Source organism: Phycodurus eques, chromosome 19 (assembly GCF_024500275.1).
Source record: "Phycodurus eques isolate BA_2022a chromosome 19, UOR_Pequ_1.1, whole genome shotgun sequence".
NCBI classification, from domain to species: domain Eukaryota; kingdom Metazoa; phylum Chordata; class Actinopteri; order Syngnathiformes; family Syngnathidae; genus Phycodurus; species Phycodurus eques.
In genome coordinates this window covers 9,557,961-9,574,131 of record NC_084543.1, presented here as the reverse complement: position 1 = coordinate 9,574,131, position 16,171 = coordinate 9,557,961, and the positions used below count along the sequence as shown (strand labels likewise).

Below are 16,171 nucleotides of genomic sequence, written 5' to 3'. Positions count from 1 at the left end.
CAAACAGTGGCGAGGTGAGACGACAGGTCGCAACAACTCAGGTGGGAACCGCGGGAGGGCCGCGCCGGCGTTAGCTCGATGGAACCACATTGGGGCATAGCCACCATTTCTGTTTGCACTCATTCAAACATAAAAACAAGTATCAGGGCCACACGAAAAGAAATAAAGTCGTAATCTAGACGTGTTAAATACTTTTCCCGGAAAAAGCTGATTTTTCCAGATATTGTTTTCAGGAAAAAAAGGTGGTGCTTTATGTACAGGTATGTATTTCAAGAAAAGGGTCTTATCTTTTCATACATACAAACATACAACTTTATTATAATAAGATCATTTCTATTCTCATACTGTATATGAATAAAATATAATACTCACTTGCTTTGAAATGGAACGAGAAAATGTGCTCACAATGAAATGTAAAAACATTACCTGTACATGACATCATGACAAAGTCAGACATTATTAAATGATACATGATTCAATGATACATTCATCTCTGCTATTCATTTTACGTAGATTCATAAATAAGGCAACGGTCATTCAAGTTTACCTAAATAATCAGACGAAAGCATGTTTTAAAGCTAAAGAAAAAGTCATGGCTTTAGCTTGGGGCTAGCCTTTGATCAGGTGCGGATCCTGCGAGGGTCGGCCGGACGGCTCACCGCAGCTTCTTCCGAGCCAGCGGGGCCAGCGCCTTGGCCTTGCGCCTCTTCAGCTTCTTCTTGAGGAAGAGCAGGTCGACGTAGACGATGCGGTCCAGCGCGGCCGAGGCGCACAGGACGCCGCCGTGCAGCGCTCCCGCGATTCCGCAGCTGAACACGTCTTGGCCTGGAAGACACAGCCGGTTCTCCGTCGAACTCAATGGTTCTCAAACCGGGCTCTGCCAGCTGGAACTTGGCGGTCGGTAAAATTATTTCAATACATTATTAAGTCCGTTTATCATTTGCTCTGTTATCATGTAGCATTTTATAGGTGAGGCGAGGTGATCTCGGCCAAATATTTGAATTTTGGATGCACATACCTCGGGTCAAAAACTACCAATGTGTCTAAATCACTGTTTTTGCAACATAGAAATGGCCACCATGTCCTTGGAAATGTTCAGAGGGATTTCCTTCCACTAGCAATGCCGACGGGTCTTTTGCAAACTCGCGCCTCTCTCTTGGCAGGCATGTTGTTAGTGGAAGCACTGCACATCAGTTAGTGACGATGGATGTTTAATTGGTACTGTGGAGGATTATGATGGGGTTGGAAAATGATGGAAAGGTTTCTCCCCTGTAAGGGTTCCCTTGGGCCAAAAGGTTTGAGAACCCCTGGTCAAACTTCAGAGCCTCGGTTGCTCGGTGTCTAAAATTGGAGGGTCCTTACCTGAGAGGTAGAGGTTCTTGACAGGAGTGTGGCAGCGGTTCCTCGCCACCGCCTCAGCTCGGAAGCGCTCCAGGTTGTGCTCGGCCGAGTACATGGCGCCGCGCTGGGCGCCCAGGTAGTGCATGTTGGTCAGCGGCGTGGCCACGTCCTGGAAGACGAGCTGGAGGGCAAACAGTCGTGGTTACAAACAGACGTCCACCGACAGATCACGGAGCTTCCCGGACCTTCCTGGAACCAAGAACTCACCTTGTCTTTGATCTTCGGGAATAACTGGCAGGCCCAGTCAAAGAGCTTGTTGGCGAATCTCATTTTGTAGTTATGGTATTCGTCACCACGTTTGCGGACGGTGGTGTCCTTCCACTCTTCGAACCATTCATATTTCACCATGGTCAGGATGGTCATGCAAGATTTTCCTGTGGACACCATTTGTAGACGTCACTGGGAGTCCGAGCAACAGCCATCCATCCATTTTTTCATAAAATCCTTATTATCCTCATTAGGGTGAGCTGGAGCCTATCGCAGCTGCCTTTGGGCAATACGCGGCGTACACCTTAGACTGGTCGCTTGCAAATAGCGGGGCACGGATAGATAAACGAGCATTCACACTCACATTCACGCCGATGAGCAATTTAGGGTGACAGGTGAGCAAGAGCCTATAACATCTGACTTTGGGAGACAGGCCGGGCCCGCACACAAACGCAGGGTCCACATTGACAAACAAACATTCACGCTCATATTTCCACCTGGACAATTTAGAGTCTTCAATTAACCTAACTTGCATGTTTCTGCAATGTGAGAGGAAGTCGGAGTACCCCGAGAAATCCCACGCAACCACGGGGAGAACATTGAAACTCCACTCCAGAAAGGCCACAGCCCAGATGCGCTAACCACTATTTCACTGCGCTGACGTCCAAACGAGATGCCCTCGAAAACGCTAACGTTTTGCATTGTACCGGGGTGTCTTGTCTTGGCTTCCGGGTCTTTGGACGACGGCATGGTGATGAACATCATGGGGATGTTGTCTGGTGCTTCCTCTTTGCTCAGAGCAAAAAAGTCCTCCATACTAGAACAAACACAAGGCGGACACATTTAAAATGGAGATTTTCCAGACTCAAAAAAGTTCCTGGATCAGTCTGTGCTCCATCTAGATGACCAGATCAGAACTGCAGCTGGCTCAAAAAGTCAAGCAATAGCTCTGTAACTTGTCCTTTCCCGTGATGTCTTGTGGAAAACTTTTCTAAGAAGAACAGGTTCACGAGGAACCTATACAACAACACCCCCTGGTGGCTGATATTTTACATACAGGATACCAACAAGGAAAAGAGAATAGATGTTTGGGAGGTAGACTGAAATAAAGTGAAGAGGACTCAAGAAGATTTAAAAAGGCTAAAGAGGACTGAAGAAGAAAAAAAGGATGAAAAAGACAAGTTTGACGAGCAACAAAGAAGACTGAAAAAAGTTGTAGAATAGTTGAAAAACACAGAAGAAGGCTGACGTTAATAATAGATTCACAGCTTTCCTTTAAAGCCCATATTGACAAACTGTGTAAAAATATCAAATTAAACCTCGCAAATTTTCGTGCAATTCGAAATGAAATGTCAACTGAAGCTGCAACAATTTACTTATATTCAATGATTCTTAGTCACTTTAACTATTGCATAACCAGTTGGTCCCAGGCTGGTCAGAATGCAAAAAAAACATTGGAAGTTTTGTACAAACAAGTAATTAAAGTGATGGATAAAAAAACCAAGGCACTATCATCACTGTGCAATTTTAAAAAAAATGTACAGTCTTTTAAACTGGGACAGTCTTCACATATTTGCAGATTTAAATTTGATTTCTAAAGTACTGCATGATTTGGCTCCAGCTCCTCTGGCTGAGTTCCTCAGCCAAAGAAACAGCTCTGAGCGTGTCACTCGAGGCTCTGTCAGAGGTGACTGTCTCATTCCTCTGCGCAGGAGCACTTTCAGTACGTCAGCCTGGTCAGTGAGGAGCGCTGGTGAGTGGAACTCAGTACCTGAGCAGGTTAAACTGCTTACAACATACAAGGCCTTCACAAAAAAAAATGAAAATGTGGCTAGTTAACACCTATAGCTGCCAACACTAAAAGACGAGTATGTTATGGTGTTTTTTTTTTTTTTTTGTTATGAACAAATGATTTGTGGTTTTATTCTCTCTTAATAGTATAGTAAGTCTTTGATTATGTATCCTGTATTATATTGTCTTGTAGATGTATTTTACTGCTTTTTTACAGCATGGCCAGATGAAAACTAGCCTTCTGGCTAATTCTGGCTTTTCTAACCATGTGCATTTCATGTGTTTTATGAAACTGCATTGTCCCCTTTCAAATAAACTGATTTAAAAAAAAAAAAAAAAAAAGAATAAGACCAAAAACAACTGACGAGAAGTGAAGAGGACTAAAGAACACTGAAGATCGGAACGAACTAAGGAAGACCGATGACTGGTCTGCGCTTTTACGTACGATTGGTCCATGTCGTTGTTTTTGAACAGCCAGAAGTTTGTGGACTCCAGACCTAGTTCCTCTTCAGTGCCGTCGAAACCGGAGAAGACCAGAAAGGATCCTCTGCCGTGCTTCATTGTGTTTAGCCTCTCCTGGATGTCTGCAGAGCGACAACATTGTTTCATTCTGAACCTTCCACTTTCCATAAACCAAAAAAAAAAAAAAAGCACTTTTGCATCACCTGGCTTGACCTGGATCTCAGGGGGTAAAAGTTTCTGGAAGGTGGTGAAGATGCCGCAGTTAGAGATCACCACCGGGGCGTGGATCTCCACCTCTTCTCCACCTTTCCTCACTTTTACGCCTGCCGCATGACACAGTGATGAAATCTTCACTTCATGAGTCTTTTGGATCTGCCTGGGAATCGGGTCCTTACCGTACGCCGCCCCCTTGTCGTCGACCAGGATCTGCGAGACGGGCGCTCGCACCAGGCAGTTACCGCCGTACTTCTGAAGGGTGCGGATGATGTTGAAGGCGATTTCGCTGGCGCCGCCTCTGGGGTAGTAGGCGCCTCGCTTATAGTGATGCACCAGGAGGGCATTTATCAAAACACTGGAGTCCTTTGGAGGTACACCTAACATGTACAAGGACATTCAACATTTTGACTCATTGAAACATATGTAGGAATATTAGGGCCACAAGTGAAAGCCCATTTATCACAACATAACATTAAGTTGTATTTTGGAGAAAAGTCAAATTGCGATTGTTTTTAAAAGTCTTAACACAAAATTAAAGTCGTACTTTATAGATGATCAATTGTAATATTACCAGAATAAAGTGGTATTTTTTTTTTTTTCAAGCCAAAATTCTTAATGCAAGATTAAAGTCACATTTCATTCTTGTGAGATTAAAGTATTTTTTTTAAAGTTATAAGTTGTAAATACATTTAAAAAAGTAATATTCAGTATAAAAGAATTTTAAAAAACATTTTTGGAGGGAAATGTAATGCACAGGATTCCCCTATAACATTATGACGTAACTAATAGTATGCCGTTTTTGTATTTTAAAAAAATTCTCAAAAAAATAAAAAATAATTCCGGATAAAATACATGTTTTGGGGATTTTCATAGTATCTTTTTCAGTTTATTTACGCTTTTGGTAAAAGTGGGAGAAAATCTATACGCAGACCAACTTGACAATGTATGTCATTACAAACTTAGCAACTCCAAAACTCAGCAAAGTCTAAAGCAGGCATTTGGGAACACACCGTAGAAAAGGTACGAAAAGATGACGTGGAGATCCTTGTTAGCGGTCAGCGTGTTCACCAGGTCGGTCGCACACGTTCCGGCGAGCCGGAAAACCGGCGAGACGAGGTCTGCGATACCCGACTTCAGCAAGATCAAGGATAGCCACTGCGGGATGAGCTTCAGGGTTGCTAGGTAGTGCGTTTTCTTGGCTGAGATCTGCCGGAGAGCGAAGAGGGGATCAACATTAAGCACGTACCTTCATTGAGATAAGCAAGCCTGTGGGACCTTCATGATCTTGAAGAAGGTCTCGATGGCCTCCGTGTCATCGGGAAACTGCTTCAAGAGGTGCGCCTTCATTTCAGTTTTGCCCGAGACGATGGTGTACTCCCGCTTGTCGTCCCCCAGGCCGATCTGGATCGTGTCGAAGTGCGGGTTTAGCTCTTGGAACTCCAGCTGGCCTTCGGACAGCTGGTCAAAGATGATTCGCAGCAGACTGTTCTCGTGCAGCTGACCAATGTAGTGAAGGCCTGCGAAGAATGGATCAAATTCCCTTCAATATTTGGAGGGATATTCGGGCTGGGACAAAATATCCTCTAATTTCAGGTATTGTTATTATTATTGGGGTTATGGTTTGGATTAGAGGTTAGCCTTAGCATTAGCATACCAACGTCAAACTCAAAGCTTTTCTTGATGTATCTTGTTCTGTTAGACATTGTGGTTGAGGATTAGGATTAGGATTAGGATTAGGGTTAGGGTTAGGATTAGCATTAGGGCTAGGTTTAGGGTGATGGTTAGCTGTTGTGGATTAGGGTTCGGAATAGGGTTCGTCTTAGTACAGTATTATCATACCAACATCAAACTCGAAGCCTTTCTCGATGTAGGTGTGACAGCAGCCTCCGGCCTGGTCGTGCTGCTCCAGAACCAGAACCTTCTTGCCGGCCTTGGCGAGCGTGGTCCCCGCCGCCAGCCCGCCGATGCCACTGCCGATCACTATGATATCCAAGTCGCGGGGCACCTTGTCCAGGCTGAAACCTGCACTTATCGGTTACATAAGCAATTTAGGAACAACGTTCACAAGCTCGGGTACAGTCCAGACATTATAAACGATATCATGTTGCACAATTGGCGGTGCATTAGTTTTCAATGCTACACTTGTTGGCAGATAGCACAATCAGCAAGTCATAACCCAATTAGAATAAAACATGCCGTCGTACCGCTGCTCATTTAAATGGAGGATCTTGACAAGGAAAACAGGTCATTTAGATATCCCTTTTTTTTATTAGCCTGGCTCTGCGACAACAGAAAATCTGCTAGCGCAGTTAAGATAACGCTAGCGGGCATCCAGATTTCAGATATTTTACCTATAAATCTCTCGGTTAAACATGACCTAACGTCTAAATATAATATATAATGCTATGCAACCGTATTTAAACTTAAATAAGAATAACAGATAGTGCATCATTTGTATTCATACAATGCAAATGACAGCTATCGCTTATGAAACTTGTTGAATGTCTTACCTTGCTTGATGACTTTGTCCCTCTTTTTCTGGTCAAACTCTCGCGGTCCAGGAGGCCTGACTGAGTCCAGGGAGAAGGGGCTGCGCTTGCCAAAGAGGTACCAGTAGGTGCCCCCCACCCACACTAACAACCACACTACGATTACGAGGAGCCACATGGTGGATGCGACACTTAAATGTGAATGTTTCCCCTCTCTGGATGCTCCTTTTATTAGGCACAAGCAAAGGTCCCGGCAGGGGGCGGAGAGGGGATTGACATGTAACACCATTCATGTCATGCAGTAACGAGTCATAAAGATAACAAGACCTTCAGCTTGCTGTGAATTTTACACAATTGACCGCTGAGATGCATTTTAAATGTTTTATATATATATATATATATATATATATACTTAATTACACACTAAACAATCTTTTCTTTAAAAGACATTTATAGAGGAATCGCAAGACATTTTGTTTCGCTCCCGTGTGATTTTAAGCAAAGCGGCCGCCACCACATTAGATTAGGTATCCTCAATTATGCTTATCTGATAAAACAATTAAGATAACAAGCACCCTATAGACTTTGCACGCCCTTGTGTACACTATGTCATTATGACATGACCTCGACTCAGTCCACTTGTTTTACACAATAATGAGTGTTATCAAATGGTGCAAATGTATTTTGACCCAAAGACATATTTTGAATCACGTCAACCACTTGATGTAATCCGTAATCGTCCCCCACATACATAAATAGGAAAGCAAATATGTGTCGCAACCTTTTACAACTTCAGAGACCCTCTAGAGCACAGGTGTCAAACTGGTGGCCCGGGGCCAGATCCGGCCCGCCACATCATTTTATGTGGCCCGCGGAAGCAAATCAAAATTGCTCATTGTGTTGTTGTGGTGTAATACCATTGAGATATTTCCAAGAAAATAAATGTAATAGTTGAAAAACATGTTTTTATAGGCTTCTGATTTCAAAACTGGTTATTCATCAATGTGTTGTGTATACTGTATGTAATTAGAATATATGTGGTAATCTTTCATTTATACGGGGTCACAGACTCAGCGGCCCTCCGAGGAAAGTCATAACTACGATGTGGCCCTTTCATTTATTTGAAAACATCACAACTTTGACATTATTGGACAGAATTGTTCTGATTATTTTTCACTTTGTGCTTGCTGCTCGGCACAATGCAGGGGGCACAATAATTTCTGCCCCAATGCCCATAATAATAATAATAATAAAAGAGGCATATGCAGGTCTCTGCTGCCCCACACGGAATAGAGAGAGCGATTCAATAGAAACCGCAAGTATTAAACCACACAGACAACATTCATTGTAAAACTTCACAAACTGAACTAAGAGTTTTGCTCGCTACCATTCATGTAAACTGACAAAATTGTTGCCTTTCTTTCAAATGACTGCTTGTTGTCGTCTCCAAAATCCATGGGACAAAATAATTTCTGACCCCAAGTTTTAAAAAAAAATGACAAACACAGGTCTTTGCAGTATGACGGCGTATTAGGGTCACCTATTGAGAGAGAAAAAAAGCCGAGACGCGAGTTAAAGTCGTCGTGACAACGTTTAAAGTCGACAGGGTGTGATTAGTAGTCGTCGTGCTGAGATTAAAGTCATCATGATGAGATATAAAGTCGTCCTGCTGAATTTTAAAGCCATCATGCTGAGTTTTAAAGTGAACAATTGACGGGACAACATGGGGCACAAATATTTCTGTCCCAGTGCACTTGAACAGGCAGTACCAAATCACACAGATGTTTATTATAAAACTTCACTGATTGAAGTAAGAATTTAACTTGCTAGCCTTCATGTAAATCAACGTAGTTGTTTGGTTTATTTTCCCCTGTGACTTGACACTTACTGCTCGGCCAAATTCATGGGGCACAATCATTTCTGCCCCAAAGGTCAATTTTACTTTCCCAAAATAATCCATTTTCCATGGAAACCCGGAATTAGAGCAAAACTCTTAAGGAAAACTGCATCCCTAAATTTGTACATGATGGAACGTACTCCTAAGAAATAATGTCAAGTTTCCAAATAATTAAATGAATGAATGAATGAATCACCCTGCTGTTAATAAACATGTGGGCCACAAGCTGCTTCCTGACCTGGAAAGACTCTAATTGGATGAAGTGGAGCTTCAGAGGGAAGCAGGAAGTGACGCCGTGGCAATGCGCCCCACTGCCGCATGTAAGTAAATCCTATAAGGAGTTTGACTGAAGCACTTAACCTGCTTTGAGCGTCATGAGCATGAAAGTGCCATAAAAGAAAAGTCATTAAAAAACCAATAATAATAGTAATTGTCAGGACACTTTGTTGAAGCTAGTTGCATTTAATTACAAATGGCCACACTTTACACATCTGATCTCGCTACCGTACTGTACATTGCGTCTGTGGGAATTCTGCCGCAGCACGTACAAAGTTCCAGCTGTGTGCTATGTGACTACGCAGCCGCCCTTGTCCCCCTTGTAGGGGTTCTTGTCATCGGGGACGCCCTTGATGAGCGGGTCATTGGGAAGCAGCGCCTCTACGAAGGAGACTGTCTCTGTGCAGTTCGCACCCACCTGGAAAACAAACAACACATTGGATTGGGAATATTTGAGGCGCAATGTAAAGGGTGTAAATCATAAAAATGGACATACGGGTGTCCTCTGTGTGTTCACTTCTTTCTTCAGCTGCTCCAGCTCCATTTTCAGGATCTCCTTATCGGACATATCTCGAGCCATCCTGACTGTAGAGAAAAAAACAACCATCCTCAATCCAAACATTCCGACTTCCTCATCACATCGCACACAAATGGAAATTCCCAATAGGAATATTTACCTGTGGAATGGCGGGGATCCCCAACAAGTGAAGAGGAAAGAGTCCCACTAAAAGCTCATGTAAGGTCTTCGCACAGACTGACTGAGTCGTCCCGTCCCACTGCTCTTCATCCCGGCTCATCTGATCACCTGATGTCTCCAATCCGCCGTGATTGGATTAAATAGTCAGGAGTCGTGACCCCTTGGAGGGTGAAGTGAAGAGGACGCAAATTTGCAGGCAACATCACATCAGAGAAAGTGTTCAGGGATGGAATCCGTGTACGTAGGAAAAACATGTACAGTTGCAAGAAAAAGTATGTGAATCCTTTGGAACAACCTGGACTTCTGCATAAAATCTGAACAAATATAGACAAACACATTCTGCTTAAACTAATACCACATAAATATCTTTCAACGTTTCTACGGAACCATACAAGAGATTAGAGATTCGATCTAGATTTAGAGATAGATTTGTGACCCTTCCGGCTTCAAGCAAGTTAGCAATTCTTAATTATAAACCTGCTAAGAGGTCTTTTGCGTGATGCGTGGTTCACATTGGGCAATGCTTCTCGGGAATAGAAAACTCGAAACTGGTGTGTTTTTTTACATGACAGGGCACCATTAACCAACGCCTCCAATCTTGCCACATTGATTGGACTCTAGGTTGGCTGACCGCTGACACCAATTTTCCACCCTGCACGTTAAATGTTTACATTGTGTGTCCAACAAAAATATGAAAACATAATTGTTTGTGTTATATTAGTTGAAGAACACTGTGATTATCTGTTGGTGTGACATATAATGTGATCTTAACTTCATCTATGACCAAAAATCCAGGTAATTATAAAGGATTCATCTTGCAACTGTACGTTGGATCATTTCAAAACCAAAAGAAGTGTGTCCCTGGTTCTTCTAATCTAAACCTCGAGCAGGTGTCAGTCTGTTTAACCATTTTCAGAATCTGGGTTAGTCTCTTTCGGCAGACATTTTAAATTCAGTGATGTCACCGTGGATTAGCCGCAATAGATGCCAGAGGCGGGAGCAAGTCATTCCTTTGCGAGTCACAAGTCTCAAAGTCTTTGCCCTCAAGTCCGGAGTCAAGTCAAAAGTCCCACACTTCAAGTTTCAAGTCCTTCTGTGTCATTTTCCCAACAAAATAAATATATATTTGAATATATATATATATATATATATATACACAACATTTATATTGAATTAATATTTATATATTATATACTGCATTTATATATTTAATATATTTTAAAATCCATATGTATTTATCAAAACCAATTTGATAAACAAGTGCATTGAACCTTTATAAGAAAACTAGGAGGCTAATCAAAAATGTTGCACCTTCAAAGCCAATCGTCAGGGGTGTCTTAGTTTATTGCGCCTTCAAAACCGATTGATAGTAGGTTTTCAGTTATTCTATGAAAATGCTGTGCGATGACTTACTTTTTCCTCACTTTAATTTTGAAGTGACATTAAGCAGACCTGTCACAAATAAGAATTTGCATCCAGTAGTGCTGCAATTAGTAATCGATTATTCTACTGACAATTGTCACGGAATAATCAAGTATTAGGATAAAATATATTTTTGCTTGGTCAAAGAACAATTATGAATACACAAGAGAAATTGAGACATTTCACTTAGGGTTAATGAACAACCAATTTTCCTCTTTTCGATAATCAGAATTTTTCTTGAAATTCACATTGTACATATAGTAGTAAATTGCATTTTCTCATCTACAAACATTTCTAGTGAGGCAATTCCGAACACAAATATAAACTAGAATTCAGTTTAAACTTGGCATTTCTTGTGAGTATCAAAAACATAAGGCATTAATTTAAAAAAAAGAAACGCAAGTTTGTCATGTTATAAAGGTACAATTTGATCCAACTGTTGTATCTCAGTCGAAACACTAGGGGGCACAATATGTAAAAAAATATTGCGTCAAAAAGAGGCGAAGAAAAGGACACAAAGAAGAATGTAGTTCCATGTCGAATAGATGCTATCTGTGTGCTGATCGTTTGGTAAATAAAGTGAATAAAAGAAGAAATACAGTACAAGACTGATTCTTGAGATGTACAACTACCACAGTACTCTAATGACTAATACAGACTGTAATGTACAGGAAGTTCAGACAGCATACGGACGGCCTGCCGTGTAACTATTGCATGATCGCTCACAAAGCTAGGTGCTAATGCTAACGAAAATAAGCATATGTGACGTCAAGCCACACGATTCCCATAATGCAATGTGTATTTTTTTGTTGCAGTAATTAACGTCCTTATTGTTACGTTAAATCTCGTTGTTTCTGTGTATGTTAAGTGGTTCTTGGAATGTATACCTAACTTCGCTGACACATTTATCACATTTTCCTGTAGTAAGACAGTAAGTTGGTCAAAGTAGCAAATCCTTCCAAGTCATTGCTGTTCAAGTTGAGCTGCGAGTCTTTTAACATATTGTCAACTCGAGTCGAAAGTCATCAAATTCATGACTCGAGTCCAAGTCATGTGACTCGAGTCCATACCTCTGATGGATACCAATAACACAAAAAAGTGGGCAAGACAATCCTAGCGGTATAAAGCCTTCATCTTAAAAAAAAAAAATGTAACGACCTTTGTCATTTAAAAAAAAAAAATGTAATGACCTTTGTCATTTACAAAATAAAGTAAAACAGCTGTTTAAACACACGCGTGGACGCGAATCTCCACTTTTCCTGTAAGTGGCAGCGTCGAAAACCAGCTTCGTTGAACCTTTCCGGCACCCTTCAGTTCTGTCAGCCAATAGCAAATTGCCTCTCTCTATCGCGAAATGTCAATTTCAAAATAAGATATTAGGACAACTTTATTGTAATTGTTGACATTGTCAAAATAGACCTGAACCTTTACTTTGACATGTTGTAGTTCGATGTGGCGCTGTCGTCGGTCGTACGTATTCGGCCATCATGGCGGCGCCGAGTAGGAAGCAGCTGTTGAGGTTTCTCAGCCAGTTGGGCGCCTTTATTTTGACCCGCTTTGGATTTTGGAACTGCTTCTGTATGTTAATGCTGTTTGCTGAACGAGCCGACTCCAAAAGGTAAAAAACATTAAAATAAAATAAAAACGTAACCGGCGTGAAGGCCCTGAAAGGTAGCATTTTTTTGTTTAAGTTAGCTGTAAAGCTAACGCCAAAGCCCTTCAGCGTTCATTGTGATGGAATGTCGAAAGAGTTGAATTGGAATTATAGACGATTTACGTATATTTGCTGGTGGAATACACCAAATACTTTCTGGGTCTCCTCGTAGGGCGGTCCACTTGTTAAGTGTGTTTTGATCTTTGAGACCGACACACCCTGAAGACTTTCCCTGTCATTATGTAAAAATTGTGTATCATTATGTACCCCTTCGCCTTCCCCAGTTAGCATGTCGCGTTAAAGTGACGACAGGCCGAACAGTGTGCAAACTGCTTAACTTGTATAATGTATACTGTACGTATATTGCTATTCAGTGCTGGAGTGGGCGGGGGCGCTGGTGAGTCTGTGGACCGAATAAGTAGAACATTACAAATGTATATATATTACCTACATTTAAGCTGTGTAAAATAAAATTCATATTAACAGTAGTTGAAATAATTTAAGTTTTGGGAAAAAAAGTTTAATTGACCTTACTCGCCAGTTTACCTATTTGAAATTTTTTTATTTTTGTTTTAGCCTATCCTTGGTTATTTACTAAAAATTCACCTATTTGCTGTTTTTTGTGCTCTTTCTGACACGCCCTAAAATAAAAAGCCCTCCAAATCCGTCTCGAATAGAAAAGTAGTGCTTTTGCGCCATCTTTTGGCATTGAGATGCTAAGAAACTATGTTGAAGTGTGGGAAGGTGCTTCCATGAGGCAGGCCAAAGTCCTTTGTAATATTAAAAATAGTGATTTGGTGCCATCATAGGCAAGAATAAACCTTTTGCGGGCCGGGGCTGAATTACTTTTTATGTTTTTTCGTGATCCATGCAGGCGGGGACTATTAATGTTGGTCGGTTCGTTTGGCCTTTGAAGAGATTGATACAAAAAGGCGTGCACCAGCTGGCGGGGCGCTGTTGAGTCAGTCTCAAATAGATTGTGACCCGAAGAAGGAGGTTTGGAAAAAAAAGTTAGATTTAATATGCATTTCAATTTTATTGAATTATTTTAGATTTTTGTAAAATTCAATTAAAAAAGTTTATAATTTTTAGAAAGAAATAAATGTAATTAAATGCCCATCCCTTGTGTATTTAACTGTATGTCTACAAAACAAACAACTTATGTCCATTTATGTAAAGTGATTAACGAAACTCATCAATGGTGTGATAAGACATTGTTTGGATTGTCGCCCATAGGAAGCCAGACATCCACGTGCCGTACCTGTACGTGGACATGGGGGCGGCAGTACTGTGCGCCAGCTTCATGTCGTTCGGGGTGAAGAGGCGTTGGTTCGCAATGGCCGCCGCCGTCCAGCTGACAGTCAGCACGTACGTGTCGTACGTTGGCGAGCAGGTGCACTACGGCGACTGGCTCAAGGTGAGCGTCCCGACAAGCGTCAATTAAACGTGACAAAATGGAGTGGACAAACTGCCTGCCCCCCCGATCCCCCCTGCAGGTGCGCATGTATTCCCGAGCGCTCGCCATCGTCGGGGGCTTCCTGGTTCTGGCCAGCGGGGCAGGGCGAGGTGTACCGGCAGAAAGCACGCAGCAGGTCCCTGCAGTCCACGGGTCAAATCTTCCTGGGGGTCTACCTCATCTGTGTGGTAAGACCAGTAACACTTATTTGGACACCAGTTCAGTTTTATTTTGTATTTATTTATTTTTAAATCCTCCCTGAATCATACTTCATTTAAACATTTGGGGGAACAAAATTATAATGTATTTGGTCTGTAAAAAAGGGAAAAGTTTCATGTTGTTAATTATTTTTATTTATTCCGTAATTTCAAGTTAATTATTGAGGTTAAATCAGTTTGCCAAGTATTTTTAAGCATTATTTTAATCTTACATTAAAATACTGTATTAATTCAGATTGATGCCGCCCGGCCAATTATTTGTTCTTTTATAAAAACAAAATAAATGTAATATTTAGTTAATTCAAGTTGTTTGTCCTACAATTAAATTTTAGCTTTATTTTACAAAATTAACCTACATTTTATCTAAATGCAGGTCTCTACAATTTATGTATTTTATAAATAGAAAATAATTAAAATTGTTGGTTTACACTTATTCTTTTTGCGTTTTATTAATCTAAAGTATTTGTTAATTCAAATTGCTGCACTCCTGCAATTATTATTTTGTTTACCATTTTATCAAATTATACTTTAATAAAAGTGTACCGGTAGATTAATTCAAATTGTTGCTGTTAGCATAAAATATACAATTTTAAAATTTCAAATTGTTATCTTACAATTTAGGATTCTTTTATAAATATCAAATACATAAATTAAAATGGTTAAAATCAGATAATTTAATTATGTAAAAAATATTTGACATTTGTCTAGCATTTTATTGGCCAAGGAATCACATTTAAGTTGTGGGTCCCTCACTTGAAATAACTATCCATCCATCCATCTTCTAAGCCGCTTCTCCTCACGAGGGTCGCGGGCGTGCTGGAGCCTATCCCAGCTGTCATCGGGCAGGAGGCGGGGTACACCCTGAACTGGTTGCCAGCCAATCGCAGGGCACATACAAACAAACAACCATTCGCACTCACAGTCATGCCTACGGGCAATTTCGAGTCTCCAATTAATGCATGTTTTTGGGATGTGGGAGGAAACCGGAGTGCCCGGAGAAAACCCACGCAGGCACGGGGAGGACATGCAAACTCCACACAGGCGGGGACGGGGATTGAACCCCGCACCTCAGAACTGTGAGGCTGACGCTCTAACCAGTCGCCCACCGTGCCGCCTTGAAATAACTAAATGGTGAAATTATATTGCAGTTGCAATTAATAAAAGATATAACATTGTCAAATGTCTCACAACAATAAGCTAAACAAAATATGAATGTTAAAAAAAAAAAAAAAAAAAGCATTACATTTTCAGTGATAGCCCTTTAAAGCAATAAAACAAGCAGTGGGTGTGTGTTTACAGGTGTACTCGCTGCAGCACAGCAAGGAGGACCGTCTGGCCTACTTGAACCACCTGCCAGGCGGCGAGGTGGTCCTGGTCTTGCTGGCGGTGGCGTTGGGCGCGCTGGCTGTGGCCTTCCTGTCAGGCCGCTACGTGCGCACGGCGGCGCAGGTCCTCGCCACGGCCCTGCCGCTGGTCGTGCTGCTCATCGACGGCAACCTGGGCTACTGGCACCACACGCGCAAGGTCGAGTTCTGGAACCAGATGAAGCTCATCGGGCACAACGTGGGAATCTTCGGCGCCGCCCTCATCCTAGCAACGGACGCTTGAAGGATCACCCACAGGACTAAAAACAGTGAACACGCCAATCCTGAAACTTTTTGGTACTGTTAAATGTCTTTGGGCTTAAATTAGTCTGAAAGTTCTCCAACTTAATTGATGCTAGAAAACAGCAGTGTATTATTTAACGCTTTTGATGTAAATATGTCCTTTTATACAATTGCATTGTTATTTTTGTCATTAAAATGAGATTATGCAAATTCACTTTGTGTGGAGTTGTTATAAATGAATCCAACCTCAAAAGGTACCATAATTCCAAACTTAATTAGCCTGTTACATCGCAGGTCAAATTGACCCTTGAACATCTAGAAAGTATTTACAGGCATTTTTTCACTTTATAAAATAAAATTGTTTTTCAAAATATTGCT

The 16,171-nt window shown here is 41.4% G+C and overlaps 3 protein-coding genes across 3 annotated transcripts; 1 reads left to right on the top strand and 2 right to left on the bottom strand.

Annotated features, from left to right (window-relative positions):
• Positions 1 to 381: 381 nt before the first annotated feature.
• On the bottom strand, positions 382 to 6,759 carry si:ch1073-13h15.3 (inactive all-trans-retinol 13,14-reductase). Its single transcript, XM_061706378.1, has 11 exons — positions 6,588 to 6,759; positions 5,917 to 6,099; positions 5,353 to 5,594; positions 5,088 to 5,283; positions 4,257 to 4,454; positions 4,065 to 4,184; positions 3,845 to 3,983; positions 2,316 to 2,425; positions 1,609 to 1,775; positions 1,363 to 1,522; positions 382 to 825 (listed from the first exon to the last, which is right to left on the bottom strand). Exons 1-11 carry the CDS (start codon positions 6,742 to 6,744, stop codon positions 656 to 658), a joined length of 1,842 nt encoding a protein of 613 aa, XP_061562362.1. The 5' UTR covers positions 6,745 to 6,759; the 3' UTR covers positions 382 to 655.
• Positions 6,760 to 7,737: 978 nt separating this feature from the next.
• gngt2b (guanine nucleotide binding protein (G protein), gamma transducing activity polypeptide 2b) lies at positions 7,738 to 9,570 on the bottom strand. The gene is made up of 3 exons (XM_061706348.1): positions 9,417 to 9,570; positions 9,236 to 9,324; positions 7,738 to 9,157 (listed from the first exon to the last, which is right to left on the bottom strand). The coding sequence occupies exons 2-3, from the start codon at positions 9,317 to 9,319 to the stop codon at positions 9,029 to 9,031; spliced, it is 213 nt and encodes a 70-aa protein (XP_061562332.1). The 5' UTR covers positions 9,320 to 9,324; positions 9,417 to 9,570; the 3' UTR covers positions 7,738 to 9,028.
• A 2,772-nt stretch (positions 9,571 to 12,342) lies between these two features.
• Positions 12,343 to 16,093, top strand: tmem101 (transmembrane protein 101). Its single transcript, XM_061706598.1, is given in 5 exon segments — positions 12,343 to 12,476; positions 13,749 to 13,929; positions 14,009 to 14,071; positions 14,073 to 14,156; positions 15,486 to 16,093. Coding segments are annotated over 5 exon segments (768 nt in total). The 5' UTR covers positions 12,343 to 12,345; the 3' UTR covers positions 15,795 to 16,093.
• The last annotated feature ends 78 nt before the right edge of the window (positions 16,094 to 16,171 follow it).